This window comes from Trichomonas vaginalis, chromosome V, assembly GCF_026262505.1.
Source record: "Trichomonas vaginalis G3 chromosome V, whole genome shotgun sequence".
Lineage (NCBI taxonomy): Eukaryota > Parabasalia > Trichomonadida > Trichomonadidae > Trichomonas > Trichomonas vaginalis.
The window spans coordinates 22,883,084-22,903,821 of NC_067207.1; the positions used below are offsets into that span (position 1 = coordinate 22,883,084).

At 36.4% G+C, this 20,738-nt stretch overlaps 8 protein-coding genes and 6 pseudogenes across 14 annotated transcripts, besides 1 other annotated feature; 7 read left to right on the forward strand and 7 right to left on the reverse strand.

Moving 5' to 3' along the window:
* Positions 1-20,738: part of a mobile genetic element that runs on past both edges of the window.
* Positions 955-2,260, forward strand: TVAGG3_0386460 (annotated as a pseudogene). Its single transcript has one exon. A coding segment is annotated over exon 1 (1,306 nt).
* Positions 3,438-4,154, forward strand: TVAGG3_0386470 (protein of unknown function, DUF4106 family; the record flags this gene model as incomplete). The annotated part of the gene is made up of 1 exon (XM_051232235.1): positions 3,438-4,154. The coding sequence occupies one exon, from the start codon at positions 3,438-3,440 to the stop codon at positions 4,152-4,154; it is 717 nt and encodes a 238-aa protein (XP_051101965.1).
* On the forward strand, positions 4,187-5,142 carry TVAGG3_0386480 (protein of unknown function, DUF4106 family; the record flags this gene model as incomplete). The annotated part of the gene is made up of 1 exon (XM_051232236.1): positions 4,187-5,142. A coding segment is annotated over one exon (956 nt), but the record flags the coding sequence as incomplete, so codon positions are not given.
* On the forward strand, positions 7,531-8,766 carry TVAGG3_0386490 (uncharacterized protein; the record flags this gene model as incomplete). The annotated part of the gene is made up of 1 exon (XM_051232237.1): positions 7,531-8,766. One exon carries the CDS (start codon positions 7,531-7,533, stop codon positions 8,764-8,766), a length of 1,236 nt encoding a protein of 411 aa, XP_051101967.1.
* On the reverse strand, positions 9,503-9,789 carry TVAGG3_0386500 (annotated as a pseudogene). The gene has a single exon. A coding segment is annotated over exon 1 (287 nt).
* Positions 10,432-10,881, forward strand: TVAGG3_0386510 (protein of unknown function, DUF4106 family; the record flags this gene model as incomplete). Its single annotated transcript, XM_051232238.1, has 1 exon — positions 10,432-10,881. One exon carries the CDS (start codon positions 10,432-10,434, stop codon positions 10,879-10,881), a length of 450 nt encoding a protein of 149 aa, XP_051101968.1.
* On the reverse strand, positions 11,613-12,336 carry TVAGG3_0386520 (organellar and viral DNA polymerase type B; the record flags this gene model as incomplete). Its single annotated transcript, XM_051232239.1, has 1 exon — positions 11,613-12,336. A coding segment is annotated over one exon (724 nt), but the record flags the coding sequence as incomplete, so codon positions are not given.
* On the forward strand, positions 13,147-13,347 carry TVAGG3_0386530 (uncharacterized protein; the record flags this gene model as incomplete). The annotated part of the gene is made up of 1 exon (XM_051232240.1): positions 13,147-13,347. One exon carries the CDS (start codon positions 13,147-13,149, stop codon positions 13,345-13,347), a length of 201 nt encoding a protein of 66 aa, XP_051101970.1.
* Positions 15,902-16,383, forward strand: TVAGG3_0386540 (uncharacterized protein; the record flags this gene model as incomplete). Its single annotated transcript, XM_051232241.1, has 1 exon — positions 15,902-16,383. A coding segment is annotated over one exon (482 nt), but the record flags the coding sequence as incomplete, so codon positions are not given.
* Positions 16,433-16,694, reverse strand: TVAGG3_0386550 (annotated as a pseudogene). Its single transcript has one exon. A coding segment is annotated over exon 1 (262 nt).
* TVAGG3_0386560 lies at positions 16,910-17,951 on the reverse strand (annotated as a pseudogene). The gene has a single exon. A coding segment is annotated over exon 1 (1,042 nt).
* On the reverse strand, positions 19,013-19,592 carry TVAGG3_0386570 (annotated as a pseudogene). Its single transcript has one exon. A coding segment is annotated over exon 1 (580 nt).
* TVAGG3_0386580 (uncharacterized protein) lies at positions 19,612-19,767 on the reverse strand (the record flags this gene model as incomplete). The annotated part of the gene is made up of 1 exon (XM_051232242.1): positions 19,612-19,767. One exon carries the CDS (start codon positions 19,765-19,767, stop codon positions 19,612-19,614), a length of 156 nt encoding a protein of 51 aa, XP_051101972.1.
* TVAGG3_0386590 lies at positions 19,786-20,188 on the reverse strand (annotated as a pseudogene). Its single transcript has one exon. A coding segment is annotated over exon 1 (403 nt).

Below are 20,738 nucleotides of genomic sequence, written 5' to 3' on the forward strand. Positions count from 1 at the left end.
AAAGTCTTTACAAAGTCTTTACGAAGAAGTCTTTACAAAACATAGACAAGAAAGTTCTTGACAAAGTCTTTACGATGAAGAAGTCTTTACAAAACATAGACAAGAAAGTTCTTGACAAAGTCTTTACGATGAAGAACTTTACAAAACATAGACAAGAAAGTTCATGAGGAAGTCTCAACAAAGTCTTTACGATGAAGAACTTTACAAAACATAGACAAGAAAGTTCATGAGGAAGTCTCACAAAAGTCTTTACGATGAAGAACATTACAAAACTTCATCGTCAATGAGTGTAAATCAGGCAAAAATATATTTTAGGGTAGATGGTTAGATCTAACCTGTTTTCTAACCTCATTTCTACCCTCTTGAATTTTCATGAACTTTCTCAACAAAGTCTTTACGATGAAGAACTTTACAAAACATAGACAAGAAAGTTCATGAGAAAGTCTTTACAAAGTCTTTACGATGAAGAACTTTACAAAACATAGACAAGAAAGTTCATGAGAAAGTCTTTACGATGAAGAACTTTACAAAACATTGACAAGAAAGTTCATGAGAAATTAGACGAAGAAGTCTTTACAAAGTCTTTACGATGAAGAACTTGACAAAACATAGACAAGAAAGTTCATGAGAAAGTCTTTACGATGAAGAACTTTACAAAACATAGACAAAAAGTTCATGAAAATTCACGAGGGTAGAAAAGAGGTTAGAAAACAGGTTAGATCTAACCATCTACCCTAAAATATATTTTTGGGTCATTTACAAAACATAGACAAGAAAGTTCATGAGAAAGTCTTTACGATGAAGAACTTTACAAAACATTGACAAGAAAGTTCATGAGAAAGTCTTTACGATGAAGAACTTTACAAAACATAGACAAGAAAGTTCATGAAAATTCAAGAGGGTAGAAAGTGTCATTATACATCTGTCAAAAACCGCTTTTTAACTTCACTTAAAATGCCACGTAAGCTACGTAAGAATATACGTAAGAGGAAGGGAGCATTGAAACATCCAAAAGTAAAACTGACACCACAACAACAGTTGCAACAACAAATGCTGAATGACCCCACTATGTTGCAACAAATGTCAAGCAATCCTATGCTTTTAAACCGAGTTGTTGGTGCACAGAGTGGAGGTTTAAGAGCGGCACTTTTAGCGAAAATGGCAGGCTATGGTGGAGCTGCAGACGGAACAGCCTATAACCCTCAAAGTCAAATGAATTTGAGTTCACTCAAAATCAAATAACAGATGTCAAAAAGTCAAACATAGACATACAGAAGCAAATAAGTGAAAACGAAAAGAAACTAGAATATGACAGACACACAAGAAACTCAATGAGTTAAACGTAGAGAAAAAGAAGAAAGAAGAACAACTGAAAGAACTAAGTACAGAGGAATATGCGAAAAAAGTGTCAGAAAAAGCAGCAGAAGTAGCAAAAATGGAACAAGATGTTATAAATTTGAAAAACCATACTACTCAATATAAAATACTGAAAGATGAAGAGATAAAACAAAAAGCCCTGAAGACATATATGGATAGCGATGAGTATAAAAAAGAAGTTGAAGCAAATGTAAAGGCAGAAAAACTTTTACAGTTGCAAAACCAAACCGTACAGTATGAAAACTTAGCACAAGAAAGTAAAAATAACGACGCAGCCATGCAAAAGGCAATGAAAAGCGCAGAATATATAAAAGCTAACAATGACTGGTTAGATGCCCAAGCCAACGCTAAAGCAGCCCAACTCATAGGGTCAATAAGGACAAAAATACAAGCGGATGAAGACAGTTCAAATGAAGCTTTAACAAATGCTGACTTTAAGAACGCTTTCGAAGCTCTTCATAGTAAGGTGAAACAAGTGAACGACTTCTCATCTGGAAAGAAACTGAAGTCTGAAGGTTTCGACAAAGAGTTAAAAGAAGTAGCACAAAATATGACGAAAATAACAGATGCAGCAACGAGACAGGCAGTTCAAAGTGCCTATGACGCCGTTAGAGCAACTGTTGTGAAAAGTCAAGAAAAAGAGTTACAACAGACCAAAACAGACCTAGTAAATGCTTTCTTAAGAACGAAAAGTCAGGTAGGACATTACGCTGCAGATGGAACATATGTGCCAGCTGGTGGAACTTATATACCACCAAACCCTCCAAGAGAAGCACCTGCACCAGGACTACCTAAAACATTTACATCGTCACATGGACATAGACACAGGCATGCACCAAAACCAACACAACAACCACCTCCACAACCAGCACAACAACCAACACAACAACCAGCACAGCAACCAACAGTTCAAAACCCTGCACAACAACAACCACAAACAGAGCAAGGACATAAAAGAAGTAGAGAACAAGGAAACCAAGAATTCTTAAAAATGCTTAAAGAAGAGTGTGGTTTCCCAGATAGTATTGACTTTAGTGACAGATATAAAGAAGCTATTGGAAAGTTCAAGGATGGAAATACTGACCCGAACATATTTAGCTTTATGGCTCAACACCAAAACGGATATAATCTCAAACCTGGAAAATACAAGCTCGCTAAGGGATATGATTTAATAGCATATCATCCAAATGACATGGATGAATTTACTCCGAGATATTTGATGTCAGAGCTAAATGACAATTCAACTTTCGTCATGAAACGCGTAAAAAATAGAGACGGAACGAAAGAACAAAAGCTTATGAATGCGGATGACGTAGATAGGGAAATTGTTGAAAACGGTCTCGGAATATATGAAATGCCAGCAGATGAGGTACAAGAAACTCCACAGGAAGAACTAGTTCAGATACAACCAGACATGGAAGAAATAGTTCAGCAACAACAGCTAGAAGAGCCTGAAGGAAACGAACAAGTCCTTCCTTTGGAAACTAACTTCACAGAACTAGATGAAGATTTGGAACAGCCGAAAAATCTTGACCCTCAACAAGAGTATGCGGAGAATATGGAATATTTCCAAGAGTCTAAAAAAAATTCGGCTGACATAGTAGAAGAATATCGAAAAATGTTTGCCGACATACAAAAGACTCCAGCACCAGATGAAAATATTCAGCATAGAATGGAAGAACTGAAAAAAATGTACACAAATACAACAACCCTTTTTACTTACGAGCATTTAACGTTCAATCTTCGGATGAACTCGGTGAAGATAAAAGGTTAAATTTCAAGAAAACATATAGAAATGAAACATTGTTTAAAGTTCATTCAGAACCTAACCAAGATGGAAACAAACCTACTTTTGTTTCTGCAGACGATGGAACTACAATGAGATGGGGTCATAAAGCTAACCCGGATAGGTGGTTCATAAACTTACAACCACAATTCCAAGAAGTTGTAGACGCAATGGAAGTCAATGGTGAACCAGATATAGCTGGTATTTTAGCGCGGCTTTAATGCCATTGAAAGATATGAAACATGCAGATATTTTGGACCAGTATGAAATGAACATGGCTGATGGAAATATAACACCTGACGTTCTAGAACATTTATCTCAAAGAACTACACAGAACCATAGAGATGGTATATTTGGTGAAGAGTTTAGAAAGAAAGTTAGGGAGGGAGAAGGAAGAGAACCTATTGTACATGACCTTGCAAACGAAAGTTTACAAAATGTCATAAAAACTTACTTTGCAGACAATGAACCGAGAAGGGATGAATATTTAAGAAAACTCAAATGGACAGTACCAAATGAAATGTTAGTATTGAAAAACATGTTCCTTGACAAAATAAAACCAACTACAGAAATAAACGACGCAAGACTGAAAGATTGGGTAAAAGCTTTCCCATTCACAAAAGATATTATTGGTAACATGGAAAGAAAACCAGAATGGCTACAAAAACATATATTTGGAAACGAGCATATTCCATATGGACAGGCACTGTTTGAAGAGCTTGAACCGGAAACTCAGGAAAGAGTCATGCAAACAATACGCGAAGACTCAAATACAGACTATGACAAACTCTTTCTAGGATATAGGTTACCTGAGATGGGCGACCAGAGCCAAAAGGCAAAAAGGACATGGGAAATTTGCAACATACTAGATGAACATAATGCAAAGATGCAACAACTTCAAGCAGAGGGCAATGAAGGAAAAAGAAGAGTTAAAAACTCAGTCAGGAAGAAAGTAAAGCTTGGTCCACGTGGGTTCTATTATGACATATAAATCCAACTATTCTATATTTTTACTCATATGAAATGTACGCCGCTCAGAATATAACGCCAACAGTTTTGGATGCTATGAATGGAAATGTTTCCGAATGGTATAACGAATGCGACAATGCCATTAGAAGGTCAGAAATAGTTCCTGGAACTTACGAATATACAACTGCTGTTTCTTATGGAAACGTAGGTGAGTTTGGAGAAGGTTCTTCAACAACAGTAGATATTGCTTGCGACAGGTTTCATATTATTTCTATTGACAACTCTTTCTTATACGTGGAACAAGACATTGAAATAAAACCTTCTGCCAAGTTGTCTGACAAGAAAGGTTGCAATGGAATTTTCTATGTCGGATACCAATATGCTCCAGAAGTTTTCATGGGATATAAGATATATTCTAACTCTGACTTAGTTCAAACAGTAACATGGGCAAACTATGAATGGTTCGCTTTGAGAAACTCAGTACAACCACAAGCTAGAGAACAAACAGACCAGTATGCAACTATTGAGAAAATAAGAAGACTTGACCCTAACGTTCCAGGAGTTTATGTTGACCTTTCTGGACAAACTGCAGCAGCAGTAACCAAAGTAAAACTGAAACTTAGAGTTCCTTTGTCATCTTTCCTCATCTTCAGGTTTTTAAGATACTTGCCAAACTGGGCAGGAAAAATTTCTATCGAACTTACTCCAAGCAAAAATAACTTAGTCATTGCACCAACACAAGACCCATTCACTCTTACAGACGTAAAGGGAGCAAATCAAACGTCATTCGCCGACTTTTGCAAAGACAAAGTTGACTTAGACTTTGGTTTCTCAAACCTCAACACTGAAGTAAACTATTATTTCAATGCTGCTGGAACTGCTTGGGACCCAGTTAAGTTCACATGCGAAAAGTTTGAATGCAAGAGAATAGAAAGCAGACTTGCAGTCTATATGTTGGACCCAGATATTTCAAATGCTTTAGCTGCCAAATATATTGCAGTTCCACTTATGTTCCCTATACACCAAATATCTGTCAAAGACTTTGCAGGTGAAGTTGGAAACCAAAGTGCTGACCCAGGTGCAAGAACAGATATTGCTTTAACAACTGCAATGATGCAGATACTATGTTTGTACTGTTCAGACGAACTATAAATGACTATTCTTGCTTCTACAACCCTGGTATTAAATACCATATAAACATAGATGGCAAATATTATCCAAGAGAAGAATATTCTACAGTTGAAGATTGAGGTCATACAACTTGACATTAGATGCTATGAACTTTAACAACAACTTCACAACAACCATTAACCCTGAAATGCAAAGTTCTATTATGCCATATGTGAAAGTATGGACCCATACAGGAGCTCAAAAAACTCAATATACAAATGGAGACCGTTCAAACTTTTGGCTTGGCATTCCATTTGCTGACTCAGAAGACTTTATGGGTGGTATTTCAACTGTTGGTACAGTTCAAATACAATATACTGGTGACAGAGACGGTCCAAATGAATTGAAAGCAAAGAAGTTTACAAAACCAATAGCACTTTTCACGAAGATGCTCTTTTGAAAATTCGTTCGATGAAACCTGCTGGGGCTCCTCAGATTGGTATAACGACAGCTTCCATCGAGCAGATTTTGGCAGCAGGTCAGTAAGTTGTTCTTGAACTGACTTCTCTCCGTCAAATATTGACAGTACGCCAGTTTTGACATAAATTGTAAGATAAACTTACCTTTAGAAATATCGGTCAGTTTTGTTGTTATATTTTTGTCTGCTTCAAGAACTTTCACCATTTCAGTTATACAACTTTCTTTGCTTTATGAAAATATTTTGGTTCAGCAAAGACTGCTATTCTATAACATTTACCATTGTTTGTATAAAGAACTATTCTGTCAATGTATTTGTATTGTTTGTGTGTGTAAACTTTGTTTTGCTTCAATTCGAAGAGATACTCAAATACGTCCATCTTTTTATTCTAAGTAAATGTCATTTCCGAAAAATAGAAGCGTAAGTGTTTCAAAAGTTTAATGGCGGTGGCAGATGTGAAGTTAAATTCACCAACTCAAACAAACAGTCAAAGTGTTGTTGTCAATGTCAAAGAAAGATGTTGAAGTGGGGAAACCATACGAAGACGAAGATGGTATAACAATAGTTCCTGTAAAAGAACAACCAACATACCCTGAAGTTAGCAGAGACTTAAGTTCTGTTGCAGATATTCGAAACGACTACCAACTTAAAGACAAACTTAAAACTCAGGAGAAGATTTGTCAAGCTTTAGGTATAATGTTAAACTTGGTCGAACACAACCCTGTAAAAGTGAACTCATATGTCATTGCACCTCATGAAATTTTGAAAGAACTATTGAAACTTTTGACAGAGGCAGACGATATAAACATCAAAGAAATAGAACCCGACATTGCTTGCTGTGGTGTTTCATACAATGTCATTGACAAGATATACGTTATGAAAGGAGGTGAAACGTTGAACTTAAAATATAGTTTCCCAGACGTCATAAAAATATTTGACGACCACAACATTTCATTAAAATTTACTTGCTAAGTAAAAATGGCAGAAGACATAGTGGTTTATACTATTACGACTAAAAACCCAGAGTCATATAATTCTATAACAACAAACTTACAAAGTCCTCAAGGACGATATTGTAAACTAACCTTAAACACAATGACGACTAAAGGCCTGTTTTGCTCTTTTGACACCAGAAGACTTTGTTGTTGTGAATGGTAAAAAATACTTCTTTGAAGATACTTACTCAGATATACCACCAACAGGTTTTGTTGACTTATTTAATACTTTAAGGACGGATGTAACATGTGCTGCAACTAGAGCAGGTTTCATTATGTTTGGATGTCCGACTGAGTTTACTATAAACGATATGAGCTATAATACAAAACTTATATCTGGTTTTTACTACCAACAGTTTCCTATAACAGGAAAAGGTGTCATACAAGGAATGTCTGTTCCATTGACTTTAAGTACACCAATCTTATATATTGTTTCAAACTTAGGTTCAAAGTGTTATTCGAATGTCGACAGAAACTACTATGACCAAAAGATACTGCGTATAAACAACACTTTCTCTGCTGGTTTGCCTATTGTTCATTCGAATGCAGAGTTTTCAGCTTTAGTAACTCAAACACTTTAGCAAACATAAACTTAACCTTAGTTGACGCAAACTTTGTTCCTGTAAAACTTTTATGTCCTATGTATTTGTCAATGACGGCAGAAAGTTTCGAATTGGAAGATGCAACTGGTGAAAGTATTGTATTACAAGAACAACTTCAACAACAAATAGCTCAAGAACAACAAATGCAACAAATGGAACAAATGCAACAACAAAGTCAAGAATAAAAAAATATTTTTTTTTATTTTTATAAAAATGTACAGAATAGATGTTTCAGATTTTTATGACTTCCAAGCGTTCAGAAATATGTGTCCATTTAGAGACTATAACAAAGCAGTCGAGAATTTGAAACGTTTAGTCATTTATGTTGACTCTGCCCCAGAATGTTATGTCATGAAAGAATGGGATGTTGTCTTTAACAAACCAAGAGCAACAATAGTTTCAGAACAAGAATGTAGACAGAAACTTAAGAAAATAAAAGTCGTACAAGTTGGAATGAAGATGTTAGATGCTTGGGATATCTTATTGTCAAAACTTGAAGATTTTTCAGTTCGTGGTATAAAGTTCTATACACCTTCTCCAAACTTCTATTCTATCTTCACTGGATATAAATACGAACAAGTAGAATGGAAAGAAAATGTTATAGAAGCTTGGTTAGACCATGTCAAAGAAATTATATGCAATGGAAACGAAAAGGTTTATGAGTATATCTTATGTTGGTTTGCAAACATCTTACAATATCCAAGTGCTAAAAATGAAACTGCTCTCATCATAATTGGAAAACAAGGAACTGGTAAGAACACTTTCTTTACAGATATCTTATGCAAACTGTTAGAGGGCTATTCGAATCCGAATATGACAAACTTAGAAAACATCTGCGGTAAATTTAACTCTTCAATAGAGAATATGAAACTTATAGTATGTAACGAACTTCAAAGTATAGATACAACAAAGGTTTTAAACTCAGATGCTTTGAAGAGTCTTATAACAGACAAAGTTGGAGTTGTTGAAAGAAAATATAAAGACCAAAGAGTTTGTGAAAATGTTGCAAATTTCATCATGGTTTCAAACAACGCCGTTCCGATGAAGTTAGAAAGTTCTGACAGAAGATATGTAGTTGTCAGAACGTCAGATTCTCATATGCAAGATACAGAATATTTTGACGACTTAGCAGAAACCTTAACATCTGACTTTTACAACCATTTGTTCTCATATTTCATGACATTAGATATTTCAAAGTTCAATCCAAGACAAATTCCATATACCGAAGAAAGACAAACGTTGTTAGAAGCAAACAAGAGTGTATATGAACTGTTTATAGATGAAACCGACTTTGAGTGTTTAGATGAAAGGTCATTGTACGATTCATATAAACAATATTGTCAAGAGTATGGTTATATGGCAGCTTCTAAACGTACATTCTTGGCAAATGTCAAAAGTCTTTTAGATGTTCAGAACGGCGTATATACAAAGAAAAATTTTTCTGAGTAAATTTAAAAAAAATATTTTTTTATTTTATTTGAAATGTACGCTGAGTTTGTTGGAAAAGACCTAGATAACGAAAATAGATATGCGCTATTCTGGTTAGATTGTCCTTATGAAATGTATGAAAAAAAGGCTTTATATGAAGAATATAGAAAATTTGTCATGAAAACGATATAAGACTAAGCTCTAGAGAAAAATTCTATGCTGGTATAAAACATCTTTTCGAAGTTCGGAATGGCAAATATAGAAAGAAATAATTTTTATGAGTAAATTTTAAAAAAAATATTTTTTTATCCGATAGAAAAGATGACGAAATATATTTCAGTCAACAAGTATATGTCAGGAGTTAAAGAAGAACTAGACCCATTCGCTTATTTGAATGTTTACTTCTACCATTTTGAAAAGTCTACATTTGACAAAGTTTGGAACATCGAACCAGTTAAGTTTGCTATTGTGACTAAAAATGGTGCGAAATTTGAAGACTTAGACATAGAAGGTTTGTTAGCAGTCAAAGAAAATTTTGACAGAAGGTTCTCAAACCTTAAAGAAGGCAAAGCATACAAACTTGTTATACCTTATGAACCAAAGAAAGCAGACGACTATGAATATTATGAGTCTAAGATAGTTGAAGTTCAAGGTAAATTGGGTAAAAAGATTTTAGAGTCTAAGCCAGTGTTTGCTCCTAAAGAGGAAGAGAACATTGACATTGACCCAGAAATGTTCTAAAAATAAAATTTTATTTTTACATGTCAAATTTCTTTTTCTCTGGAACTGGTTCAGGTTCTTTCTTCTCTTCTTCTACTTTCTTCTCTTCTTTTACTTTCTTTTCTTTCTTTTCTCTCTTCTTCTTTCTGGTGGAGTTATGTCAAATTTCTCAGAACCATATTTATGTAAAAGTTCTTTGTCCTTTAATAGCTCATCTATTCTGTTTTCTATTTCATCTTCAAGAACAGCGCATGTGCCTTCTTTGCATTCTAAGAACTTTTGTTGGACTTCATCTTTCCAATCGGCGTCATCTCTGTCAACAAGTCTGTCATTGACAAATTTTAAGACTGCTCTTTGTAATGTTTTATGGTTCTTGTCATATTCCCAGAAACAGAACTTTAGAACAAATTCACCTTTCTTGTTTACACTATGTAAGATTTTATGGTCGACAGAAGTTTTGCTGTCGAAAAGTTTGTCTCGAATATAGATAGCGAAATCGCTAGACATTTTCAAAAAGATAAAAATTTTAATTTTTCTAAAAATATGTTAGAAAAAAAGTTTGCTGACATTGACAAGAAATTTGAGAATGTTTTGAAGAAGAACAAGAGGAAGTTGGAAAATGCTCAGATAAAACCCATACATGACAAGTTCTTATTTGCTCAGAATGGTATAACAGGTCTAATTGCACCACCTGGGTCGGGTAAGACTTTCACTTATCTTAAAATGGCTGCACAAAACAAGAACTAGATGAGAAGAACCATTCTATGAGTTAGTTGTCATTTGTAGTACTTCGGTCAATTTGACCAAACCGTCAATTCGTTCAAAGATATTATAAAGAAGTCTAAGTTAGTATGTATAAAAGACTCTGAGTTGTTAGATTGGATAAAGAAGTACCAAAGAAGGGTTTTGAAGTACAATGCTATAAATGAGTATGTCAATTCGAAGTTTAAAGACCCAAATGAGGAAATGCAGAGAATATTAGAGAAGAAACACTTCAGAAACAAACAGAAAGAGATAGAATACATTTCGAAGAAATTGCAATCTTACGATTGGAAAACGTACCCTCACAGATGTCTTCTTATTTTAGACGACTTTGCTTCTCATCCTTTGTTAAAGAACAGAGAACAAGACATGTGTCGAATTCTTAAGAAGCTCAGACACTTTAACATCTCTGTTGTCATTTGTGTACAGACAGCAAAGAGTTTAAGTAAGGATGTTAAAAGAATACTTACTGATATCATACTTTTCCCTGGATTGTCCGAAGACGATTTCATGGAACTTATGAAAGAGTCCATGGCAGGTAAGTTTGACAGACATGAACTATGGGAGAAGTACAAAGTCATACAAGACCCTCATACTTCTTTCAGAATTCATATCTACGCGAACAAAGTTCAAATTGTAAAAAGTCAAGCTTGAAAAATAAAGAGTTTTGGCGACCAGGGTTTTTTCACTACTCGCTGTTCTTCTCTCGGTTTTTCGAGGGAAGCAAGCATATGAGGAAATTCATGAAATTTGTTGCTGAATTCAATAAAAATATATTTTAGGTGAAGAGGTGAGATTTCACCTCTTTTTTCACCTGTTTTTTCACCTCAGTTATTTTATAAGCGTTTCACATGGTAAACGTTATTTTTTAAATTTTGTGAAAACTCAACGGTTTGACACAAGCCCTAAAAATTATTTTACTCAGAATTTTGTTGCTGAATTCAATAAAAATATATTTTAGGTGAAGAGGTGAGATTTCACCTCTTTTTTCACCTGTTTTTTCACCTCAGTTATTTTATAAGCGTTTCACATGGTAAACGTTATTTTTTAAATTTTGTGAAAACTCAACGGTTTGACACAAGCCCTAAAAATTATTTTACTCAGAATTTTGTTGCTGAATTCAATAAAAATATATTTTAGGTGAAGAGGTGAGATTTCACCTCTTTTTTCACCTGTTTTTTCACCTCAGTTATTTTATAAGCGTTTCACATGAATTGTATGATGTATATTTGAAATCCTAAACAATTTCGTAGCTTCTATTTCTTCTGTCAGTACATCGAATGTTTTAACGATACCGAAAGTTTCTTTATATTTCTTCTTGACATCTGAAAGAAGGAAATCGTCAGCAGTTGGATAGTTTTTGTTCAGAAATGTCAACATGTCCATTTTATCTTCTGCTGGTTTCTCTGCTTCTTTCTTTAAATCTGCATAGTCGTTTCGCATACGTTCTATCTCTTTGACGGAGTAGTTATATTTCCTCATTGCTGCTTTACATTTAGAACATTGTGGGTTCATTTTAGCATTGTACATTGAAATTTGACCTGCAAGTACAACTAAGGCGTCAATGGTTTTCTTTAACTCAAAAGTTGCTGGTTTTATTTGTTCGTTCCATACTTTACCTCTTCTATCTTTATCTCTTATCTGCCATACACATTTTGCAACCAACGAAACAAAGTTGTCGTAGGTCTTAAATTCTTCAGATTTATATATGTCAGAAACATTTTTATATACCATATCGCAGTCTTTGTCCATGACTTTGTGGTTGCAATGAAATCCAAGAAACTCATAGTTTACCTTTCGTATGAACTTCTTTATTTCTACCGAGTCAGTTGCTTTGACTTCTATTTCATCGAATTCAGGAATAGTAAGCTTTTGTTGTTGTATTTCAGGAAGTTTAGGTAGATGGTCAATAATATCCTGCATTTCATAAAGATACTGTTCATTTGTTTCATCTTTCGCACTACAGTCTAAATCTCCTTGGAGAAGTTCTTGCTTTATCTTCTGGATTGTTGTTTCGAAAGTATATGAAGAAGGAATGAAGCTTTTCATCTCTACTAACATTGAAGTTGGGTTCATGACTAAAGAGTTTGGTGCTGTTGTTGCTAACATGTTCTTACAATAAAAATAAAAAAATATTTTTTTAAAAAAACCAACTTTATTTTTTATTTCGGGAAAATTCATGAGGTGAAAAAAGAGGTGAAAAAAGAGGTGAAATCTCACCTCTTCACCTAAAATATATTTTTGTCTGATTTACGCTCATTACGATGAAGTTTCGACAAAACATTTACGTTCATGTTTGACAAAACATTTACGATGAAATCATGAAAATTCATGAGGTGAAAAAAGAGGTGAAAAAAGAGGTGAAATCTCACCTCTTCACCTAAAATATATTTTTATTGAATTCAGCAACAAAGTTCAAATTGTAAAAAGTCAAGCTTGAAAAATCTAAGTGTTTAGTCTTAGTAAGATGGTAGCTTCTTAAAGCATATGCCGTCCTTGAGTTTTATGTACGTGAAGAGAAGTACAATGAATTCAATTACGAGTACAATTGCAATGACAACTAAGGCAACTATTTTTGTCTTTTGCCAGCAAGGGTACTTCTTCTCTTCCAATGGTTCGGGAGAACTATACTCACTCATGAGAAATGCCAAAACGGTTTAATAGAAAAAGTGTAATTTTTTTCATGTCCGAAGACTCGAAGGTGCAACACTTCCAAAATACCGACGAACTCAGAAGAGCAGCATGGCAGTATCTTCTTGACAACTTCTTTGAGTTCTCCAGGTACACCTTGGAAAATGCTGAAGAACTCCGACACAGAGAATTTGGAGAAATTGCACTCCAATACTACCTTGACAAACAAAGGGTAAACAAAGGGTAAAATAAGACTAAAAACTTAACGTTTAAAAAGTGACATTTTTAATGAGCTCCGAGTCACCGAGAAAACTTGGTCAGATGTTAGCAGCTTACTTCCCTGAGGAGGATGGAAGCGTTACATACGTAAGGTTCAAAAACAACGAACCTGGAATTGCGTACCAAATTCGCAATTACATGACCATGGAAGAGTACGAAAGGTTTCTACAAGAGAAACCAGCTCTAAACAACTCAGAAAAGAAAGAGTAAAAAGTTTAACTCGTAATTGTTTATTTTTTTACTTGTATGGGCAAGCTGCAAGAATGAAGTCGACTATCTCAGTCTTTGTCTTGACCAGTTGGACTGCTCTTGCGAGTACGTCTGTTTTGCGGTCTCCAGCTGGTGTCTGACCTTCGTAATTGCGCATGTTCTTGAGAGCTCCAACTGTAAATGGCTGTAAGATGAAGAGTCTCTCAGACTGCTTGAGGTAGTCTTCACGGTCACGAACCGAATCTGTGGTACGAGTCGAATTGGTCGACCTTAGGGAAGAGACTGAAAGCCTGTCATCTTCCATAGGGGCTGTGGCATACTCTTTGCGTAAACGGTTCAGACCTTCTTCGAACTCTTGGTCTCTCTTCGATTGGGATTGAGATTGGAATTGGGGTGGAGGGTTTGACATGAACATCCAAGGGTTAGGGAAGTAAGGCATGGGTTGAGGAGGGTAGTTTGGAAAGCCTTGTGGTGGGTAGTTTGGAAAGCCTTGTGGTGGGTAGTAACCTTGAGGTGGAAATTGGTAGTAATTCGGAGGTCCTTGTTGGAACTGAGGTTGCTGAGGAGACTGTTGTGGTGCTGGAGCATGCTGTTCCTCTGGCTGTGGAACGGGTTCAGTAGGTGGGACGTCGGACATTCGTTTGTGTCTTAACCGTCTTTGTTCTGAAACAATATAATATTGTCTTGAAAAAGTACAACATTGTCTTGAAAAAGTACAACATTGTCTTGAAAAAGTACAACATTGTCTTGAAAAAGTACAACATTGTCTTGAAAAAGTACAACATTGTCTTGAAAAAGTACAACATTGTTCTGAAAAAGTTCAAGACTTGTTCTGAAAAAGTACAGCTGTACTCAAATTTGAGAGACATTGTACTGAATTTATACAACATTGTTCTGAAAAAGTACAACATTGTTCTGAAAAAGTACAATATTGTCTTGAAAAAGTACAACATTGTCTTGAAAAAGTACAACATTGTCTTGAAAAAGTACAATATTGTACTGACTCAGTATGGAGCTTGACCCCTTAGACGAAGCAATTTATCTAATTGAGGTAAATGAAACCGTGAAGGAATATCTCAGCAAGTGCAAACCAAGCAAGTCCATTGGCTTCTGGTTGTCCAAGAATAGTGTCTTAAAGTTGGAAATTGAAACAGGTGTTGCAATTCAAGTTCCAGAAGGCACTGCATTCGATGATATTAAGGATGTGAAGAAAGAAGCCCTCTTGAAGTTCTTCATGAAACGTCCTTGGATACTACTTCCATATCGTGAGAGCCCAATTCCACGAATTACACAAATTCTCAGAGCACTACTTCACTACTCTGGACAGCCGTTCTTCATAACCTCAGAAGGCGACATCCAACCAATTCTTCAGCCAGTTCAGTAAACATCTCATTTTAACTTCACTTTTTTTTATGTTTTTACTCACACTCGTACTCAACAGGTTTGTGTACAACTATTTCAACTGTGAACCTTGTATTGACCGGTCTTCCTGCAAATGCAAGTTCGGTCAATACACAATTTATGGTGGCAAGAAAGACAGTGGGGAATGTTATTCTGACATCTGTTGTTGCGCTCGAGAGAGAATTGAAATTCCAGACCCAACTCCAACACCAACACTCAAGTTGCCAAAGACTCATGTGAAGAAGAAGCCTTCTGGTAAGTTTCTTATAGCCATATACATGGCACGCTTTGAGTAAAAACATTTTTTTCATTTTTTGAATGAAGCAAGTTAAATTCGTCCCACACCAATCTCAATGGACCGATGAAGAGTTTCAAGCATGGTTGAAGGCGTTGAGAACGACATAGACGGCGAACTTGAAGGAGCTCAAACCACAATTGCAACCAAAATTGCAGAAGTCAAGGAACAGATAGCTCCACTTAAAGCTACCAAAGCTACTCTTGACCTCATGGATAGTTACCGTTTAGAAGTAAAGAGTGGAATAAGACAATTAAAATTAAAACTTCTAAACTACGAAGCTATACTCCAAAAGTTAGCAGAAATGAGAAGACTTTACCAGAGCTACTTACATGTAAGGGACTTACCTTCAAGCAGTCCGACCAAAGATGAATTTTCTGACATTGTCCCAATTTTGTCCGAAAGTCAGCTCAGATGTTTTGAACTGCTCCCAACATATCCAGAATATGAACGTTTGCCTGAACTCTTCCGCAATCTCAAAAAACGTTTTTTGGTTCTCATGTTCGAAACTTTTATCGGAAGAGACAACAAACGTTCAGAAGAAGAACAAGATATTATTTTAAACTTGTTGTATGACTTAACCGTCATAACAAGCTTTTTGAAGTAAAACCGTCATTCTCAAACCACTTCATTTTTTCGATGTCCGAACAAGCACCGAAGCCAAACTCAATGGCAGATGTCCTTTCAATGTTGCCAGACAAGCGCCCAGTTCAAATTCAAATTTTGAATTTGAAAGCTCATCTGACAAACACCGTTAAGACTCTCCAAAGTAGTCTTATGGAAGAGATGAAGACTTAAAGGTGAGTTCCTCATGAACCAAGCTTCCAATGAGAAATCCTGAACGATTTGACGGAAACCTTGCGCATTTACGCGAGAGAGAACCGAGACCTTGCCAGACTCATCTACCGTTTCTTCGAAGAGATAGACGCCATCTGGAAGGTACTCGGAAAGGACAGAACCTCCAACACCGTACTTCGTGAACACAGAATTGAAGAAGGAATTGTCGAGGAAGAAGAGAAACACGAAGAAGAGGAAGAGGAAGAAGAGGAAGAAGAGAAACACGAAGAAGAGGAAGTTTGGGCAACCCTTGTTGCCGATGACACTTACGAAATTTCCCAACCCTACCCATACCAAATCCGCAACAAGGAGACAGGCAAGGTTCTTACCCCAGTCCTCAACAACTTGGGACACTTGAACCTTACCCTTCGGAATTACGGTTCAATTCCATGGGCAAGCTTGTCGCAATTCAATGGGTTCCAAATCCAAACAAGAAGACGAAGGTCAGACACATTGACGGTGACAAGCTCAACAACCGTAAGGAGAACCTCGAGTGGTTCTAAGAGTAAAAAAATTTTATTTTAGGGGGAAACCCCGAGTAAATTTAGGTGTTTATTTAGTTAAGTAGCTTAAATTAAGGAGAATTTGGACAAGTAGTTCCTGACCCTGAATTGGACTCTTTCGTCATCCCAGTTGCGTAGGAGGTCGTCCCAGAGGAGTTGGTAGAATTGCCAATCCAAGGACGATTTGTCCTCCCAGGCATTGAGGATGTACTGCTCGTAGAGTCTCATGACCTCTGCCTTGCACCAGACACCCTCTCCCTTGGAACGTAAGGCTTCTTCGAAGTGCTCGAATGCGATTGGCTGCGGACCATCGAAATGACACTTTTTGTCCGTTTGGTCAATGTTCGTGTCTCGTGCCATAGTCGACGAAAATACAGACAAACAGGTTATATATGAGTTTGAGACCAAGAATGGTGTAACTCGACCTGTCCGATTCAAATTCGAATAAAAATTTTTTATTTCATGCAATGTTTTATTTCTGTGCCGTCTTCAAGTATGCCCCAGTACTTACGCTTGGAGAGGACATGAACTTCGGTGAAAATTTTGTCCAATTTGAATTGACCCATCTTTTCACCGACCATTCCCATTTCAATGAGTTTGTTGTATCCTTCTTCGTTCGTCATGAGTGCGTCAATGTTCTCATAGTAAACCTTCACTTTGGATTTGACTTCGGAGAAGAATTTGTTGTAGTTGTCAAGGACTGCCTTTGCGAACTGAGGGTAAGACCAATGTTCGACAATAGGTTTTAATGTGGTTACTAAGCCACTTTGACCTTGAGTGAATTCGTACTTCAAAACAAAAGGAGAACCTTTCAACAAAGTTGTCGACCTTCTCATGTTTACTCTTCATCTCTTGAGGTTTCTTAATGGAATATCCCCATGTCGAATTCATAAGCAATTTGAGTGTCATTGCAAGTTTGGGGTTTGAAGCTTTCCTAATATCATACAGTTGTTGTATGACTTTTCCAACTGTATAGTTCCTTCCTGGGAACTCACCATCTTCGTTTGGAATTCCAGTCGGGATATATTGGACGAACCTCATGTAGCAGCGTTAAGGTCGACATAGTATATCTTTTCATCTGAGTCGAACTTGTCGCAACCAATGGGTCCAGTTCGTGGAAATTCAAGTGAGTCTCTTATCTTCTGAGAAACTTCGCCTGCTATCTCATAAACATCGTCGAAGCAACCTGTTTCATATAAAACCTTCTGACCTAACTCAGATGCTCTCCAATACAATTTGACGTCAATTGGATGTCTCAATGGAAGTTTGTTTATAGCATCTTGAAGTTCTTGCAACCTCATTGGAAGTTCTTCTGGTTCAGGTTGGTATCCGAACAATCCAACTCCTTTTGGAACAGTGTACTTCTTTTGTGCTATAACTTTGTCTGGAACAACTTTTGGTCTTGCTAACAATGAAAAGTTTGTTTCGTCTTTTGGTACAAAAGTTTCTGTCAGCTTGTCATCTGGAATTGGTTCCAACAAACCTTTCTCGAAAAGAATGTTTACAGCTCTGACAATGTTGCACTTGCCTTTTCCGAACAATGGGTTTGTAAGACTTTCGTTCAACATGAAGTGGTTGTGGACAATTACAATCTTCAACCATGGTAAGTCTTTGTCAACAACATAGTCGTCATGTGAAGAACCTTTAGCTGTAGGTATGTTGACTCGGATATTGACATTTGCCAACGGTGCAATTTTGCCAATTGACCTCTGAGAATGTACCTTGTCTTCACACATGACTCAAGATACTTCATCTTCTCATCTGTAACAAGACCAGAGTTCCTGAGACATGTAAGAATACAAGGTTCATTGACAATTGTTTCAATTGAATTGTAAATTCCATACCTTGTCAAGTCAATGTCAGACTTATTTATGAACGGGAAGTATCCAGCATGTTGTCTGACTGCTTGAGGGTTAGGTTGGTACCATTCGAACTTACACTTGCAATTCCTTCAATTGCATTCAAAATGTCTGAGTCGGAGTCAACCATTTGTTCTCTCTTTGTAGTCTTGAAAGCGTCAAGAAGCATTGCAGCTGTTGTGACATTGCCATGTGCATAGTAAATGTGACCGTCCAAATCTGTTACGGTTAGTCTGAGATTGTATCCTTTCTTATTTCCGTCTTGAATGCAGCAAGTACTCCCATGAAGCCTTCTTTGTTCTTTCCTTCGTCAAAGTTTACTGTAAAGGTTCGACCAGATGTAATTTGACTTCTAACTTCACGATACTTTCATATGCATATCTTGTTCTTTCCATGGGAGCATGTGCGTCTTCACCTTTTCCTTTTTTCCTTCTCAAAGGATGCAATTGTTCGTCATGTTTCCAGTAGAATCTGGCAAAGCCGTCGTGTCCTTCAACTTGAGGTTCACTAACATCGAAAGGCATGTCCATAAGACGTTCTTCTTCTAACCTCTCTAGTCTGTTTGGATAATTTGCGCGTGCTGTTTCCAAGTCCATTTCATAGCGAAGACCAGACAGTTTGTCATAGACTTTTATGGGTCTTCCCTTCCTATATTTAAACTTCTTTGAAACTTTCCAACCATATCTTTCTAACTCTGCTTTTATTCTAGCAGATTTTCTATCCATTCTATATGGGGGCATTTTTATAAAAATAAAAAAATATTTTTTTCTTTACTTTACATAACCGCCTGCTGCCATAAGTCTTTGACGCCAACCCATACCAGCTAATGAAGGTTGACTTGGTTTAGTTTAAACTAACTTTGGTTTTGGTTTATCTTCAGTTTTTGGTTTTTCTTCTTCTATCGGTTTTTCGTCACTTTTCGGTTCCTCTGACTTTACCTCACTTGCAGGTATGGTTGTGTCGTCAACATCTTCATAAATATCATATGCCATTTGTTTTTGTTTTCCTTTCAACTTTTTGTGTTTGTTGTAAAGTTTAGAATATTTCGACTCTAAGTCAATGAGATGTTCTATAATGAACTGTTGGTCAGTGAAGAACTTTTCCATCTGTTGTCTCGAAAGCTCCTTCAGACTTCAATATTTTATTTGTGAGAGTCTGTTTCTTTTTTGAGATACTAGCCGTTCCATTTCTATGAAAAGTGACTTTGTAGTTAGGGTTTGTATTTCCAGACCTGGCACTTTCTATTATTGAATTTTTCTCTTCATCTGTAAGTTCTTTGACAGGTTTTGACAATGGTTCTGAACTTTTTGTTTGTGGTGTCAAATCTACCGTTTCAACTTCTTCGGTCATTTCATCTCAGTAAAAAATTTTAGTTTGGTTTGTTTTCAACTGGTTGTTTAGGTTTTTTAAGTCGGTCTAAAACTTCCTGAGGTATAGGAAGAACTTGACAAACACGTGGTTGTGTAACTGCTGGAAGTCGACAAATCCATCTTGAACCCATTTGTCTCAATGCTGTATTGTTCATTTCATCTCAGTAAAAAATTTACATTCCCCACGTTTGAGGTGGTTGCGGTTGGTTATTGTTTACCCACTGTTGTGCATGGTTATATCCTCTGTTAAAGAATCTTTCACCTTGGTCCATATAGTGTCCTGCTTGGTTATAGTAGTCATTTGCTTTGTTTATAGTAGTTTCCTGCTTGTTTTCCTACATTGTCCATCCATCCTTGAACTTTTCCTCTTGTTTCAGGATTTGGAATAAGATTTGTTGCATCTCGTGCTACCTCCCAACCTTTCTGTACAGTTTGTATAATAGGCTGTGCTTTCTCTTTCAGTATACCTAATGTACTCAAAATCTTCCTTCCAACTCCAAATACACCTCTGGCTATTGTTCCCACTGCGGGCAAAAATCTGGATGCAACTCCTGCTAATGCGCCAAATAAACCCATTTCTTATGGGTTAAAAAATGACGAATCCAAACAAGGACCCCTATGTTTCTAAGGCACAAAGAAAGCACTCATGATAAAAATCTTTAGTTCAACACCAAATGCTTGGTTTATGGATATCTTGGAAAACATTCCGAGGTATAGAGAAGATGGACCACCATACTGGCTAATATTTGTCGGTCAAAACACAAGATACTGTGAAGCCATACCATTACAGTCCAAAAATATTTTAGATGTGAAAACTGCTTTGACAATATTCGTTGACAAATACCATCCAACAAAACTGACATCTGACTGTGAAAGTTCTTTCAAATCAGACGATATTAAAAACTATCTGCGTTCAAAAAATGTAAACCAATATTTCATTGTCGACCAAAACCATTCTGCTCTTGGTGTCATTGACAGTTGTATAAAAATCTTAAGAGACTTAAATCAACCACAAGGTGGTGAGTAATGAAATGTCATATGACGACAAGTATAGACACTTCTCCATGGCAAAGATGAGACAAGTTTTAAATATTTACAATAGCCGTAAACAAAAAGGTTTGGGAAA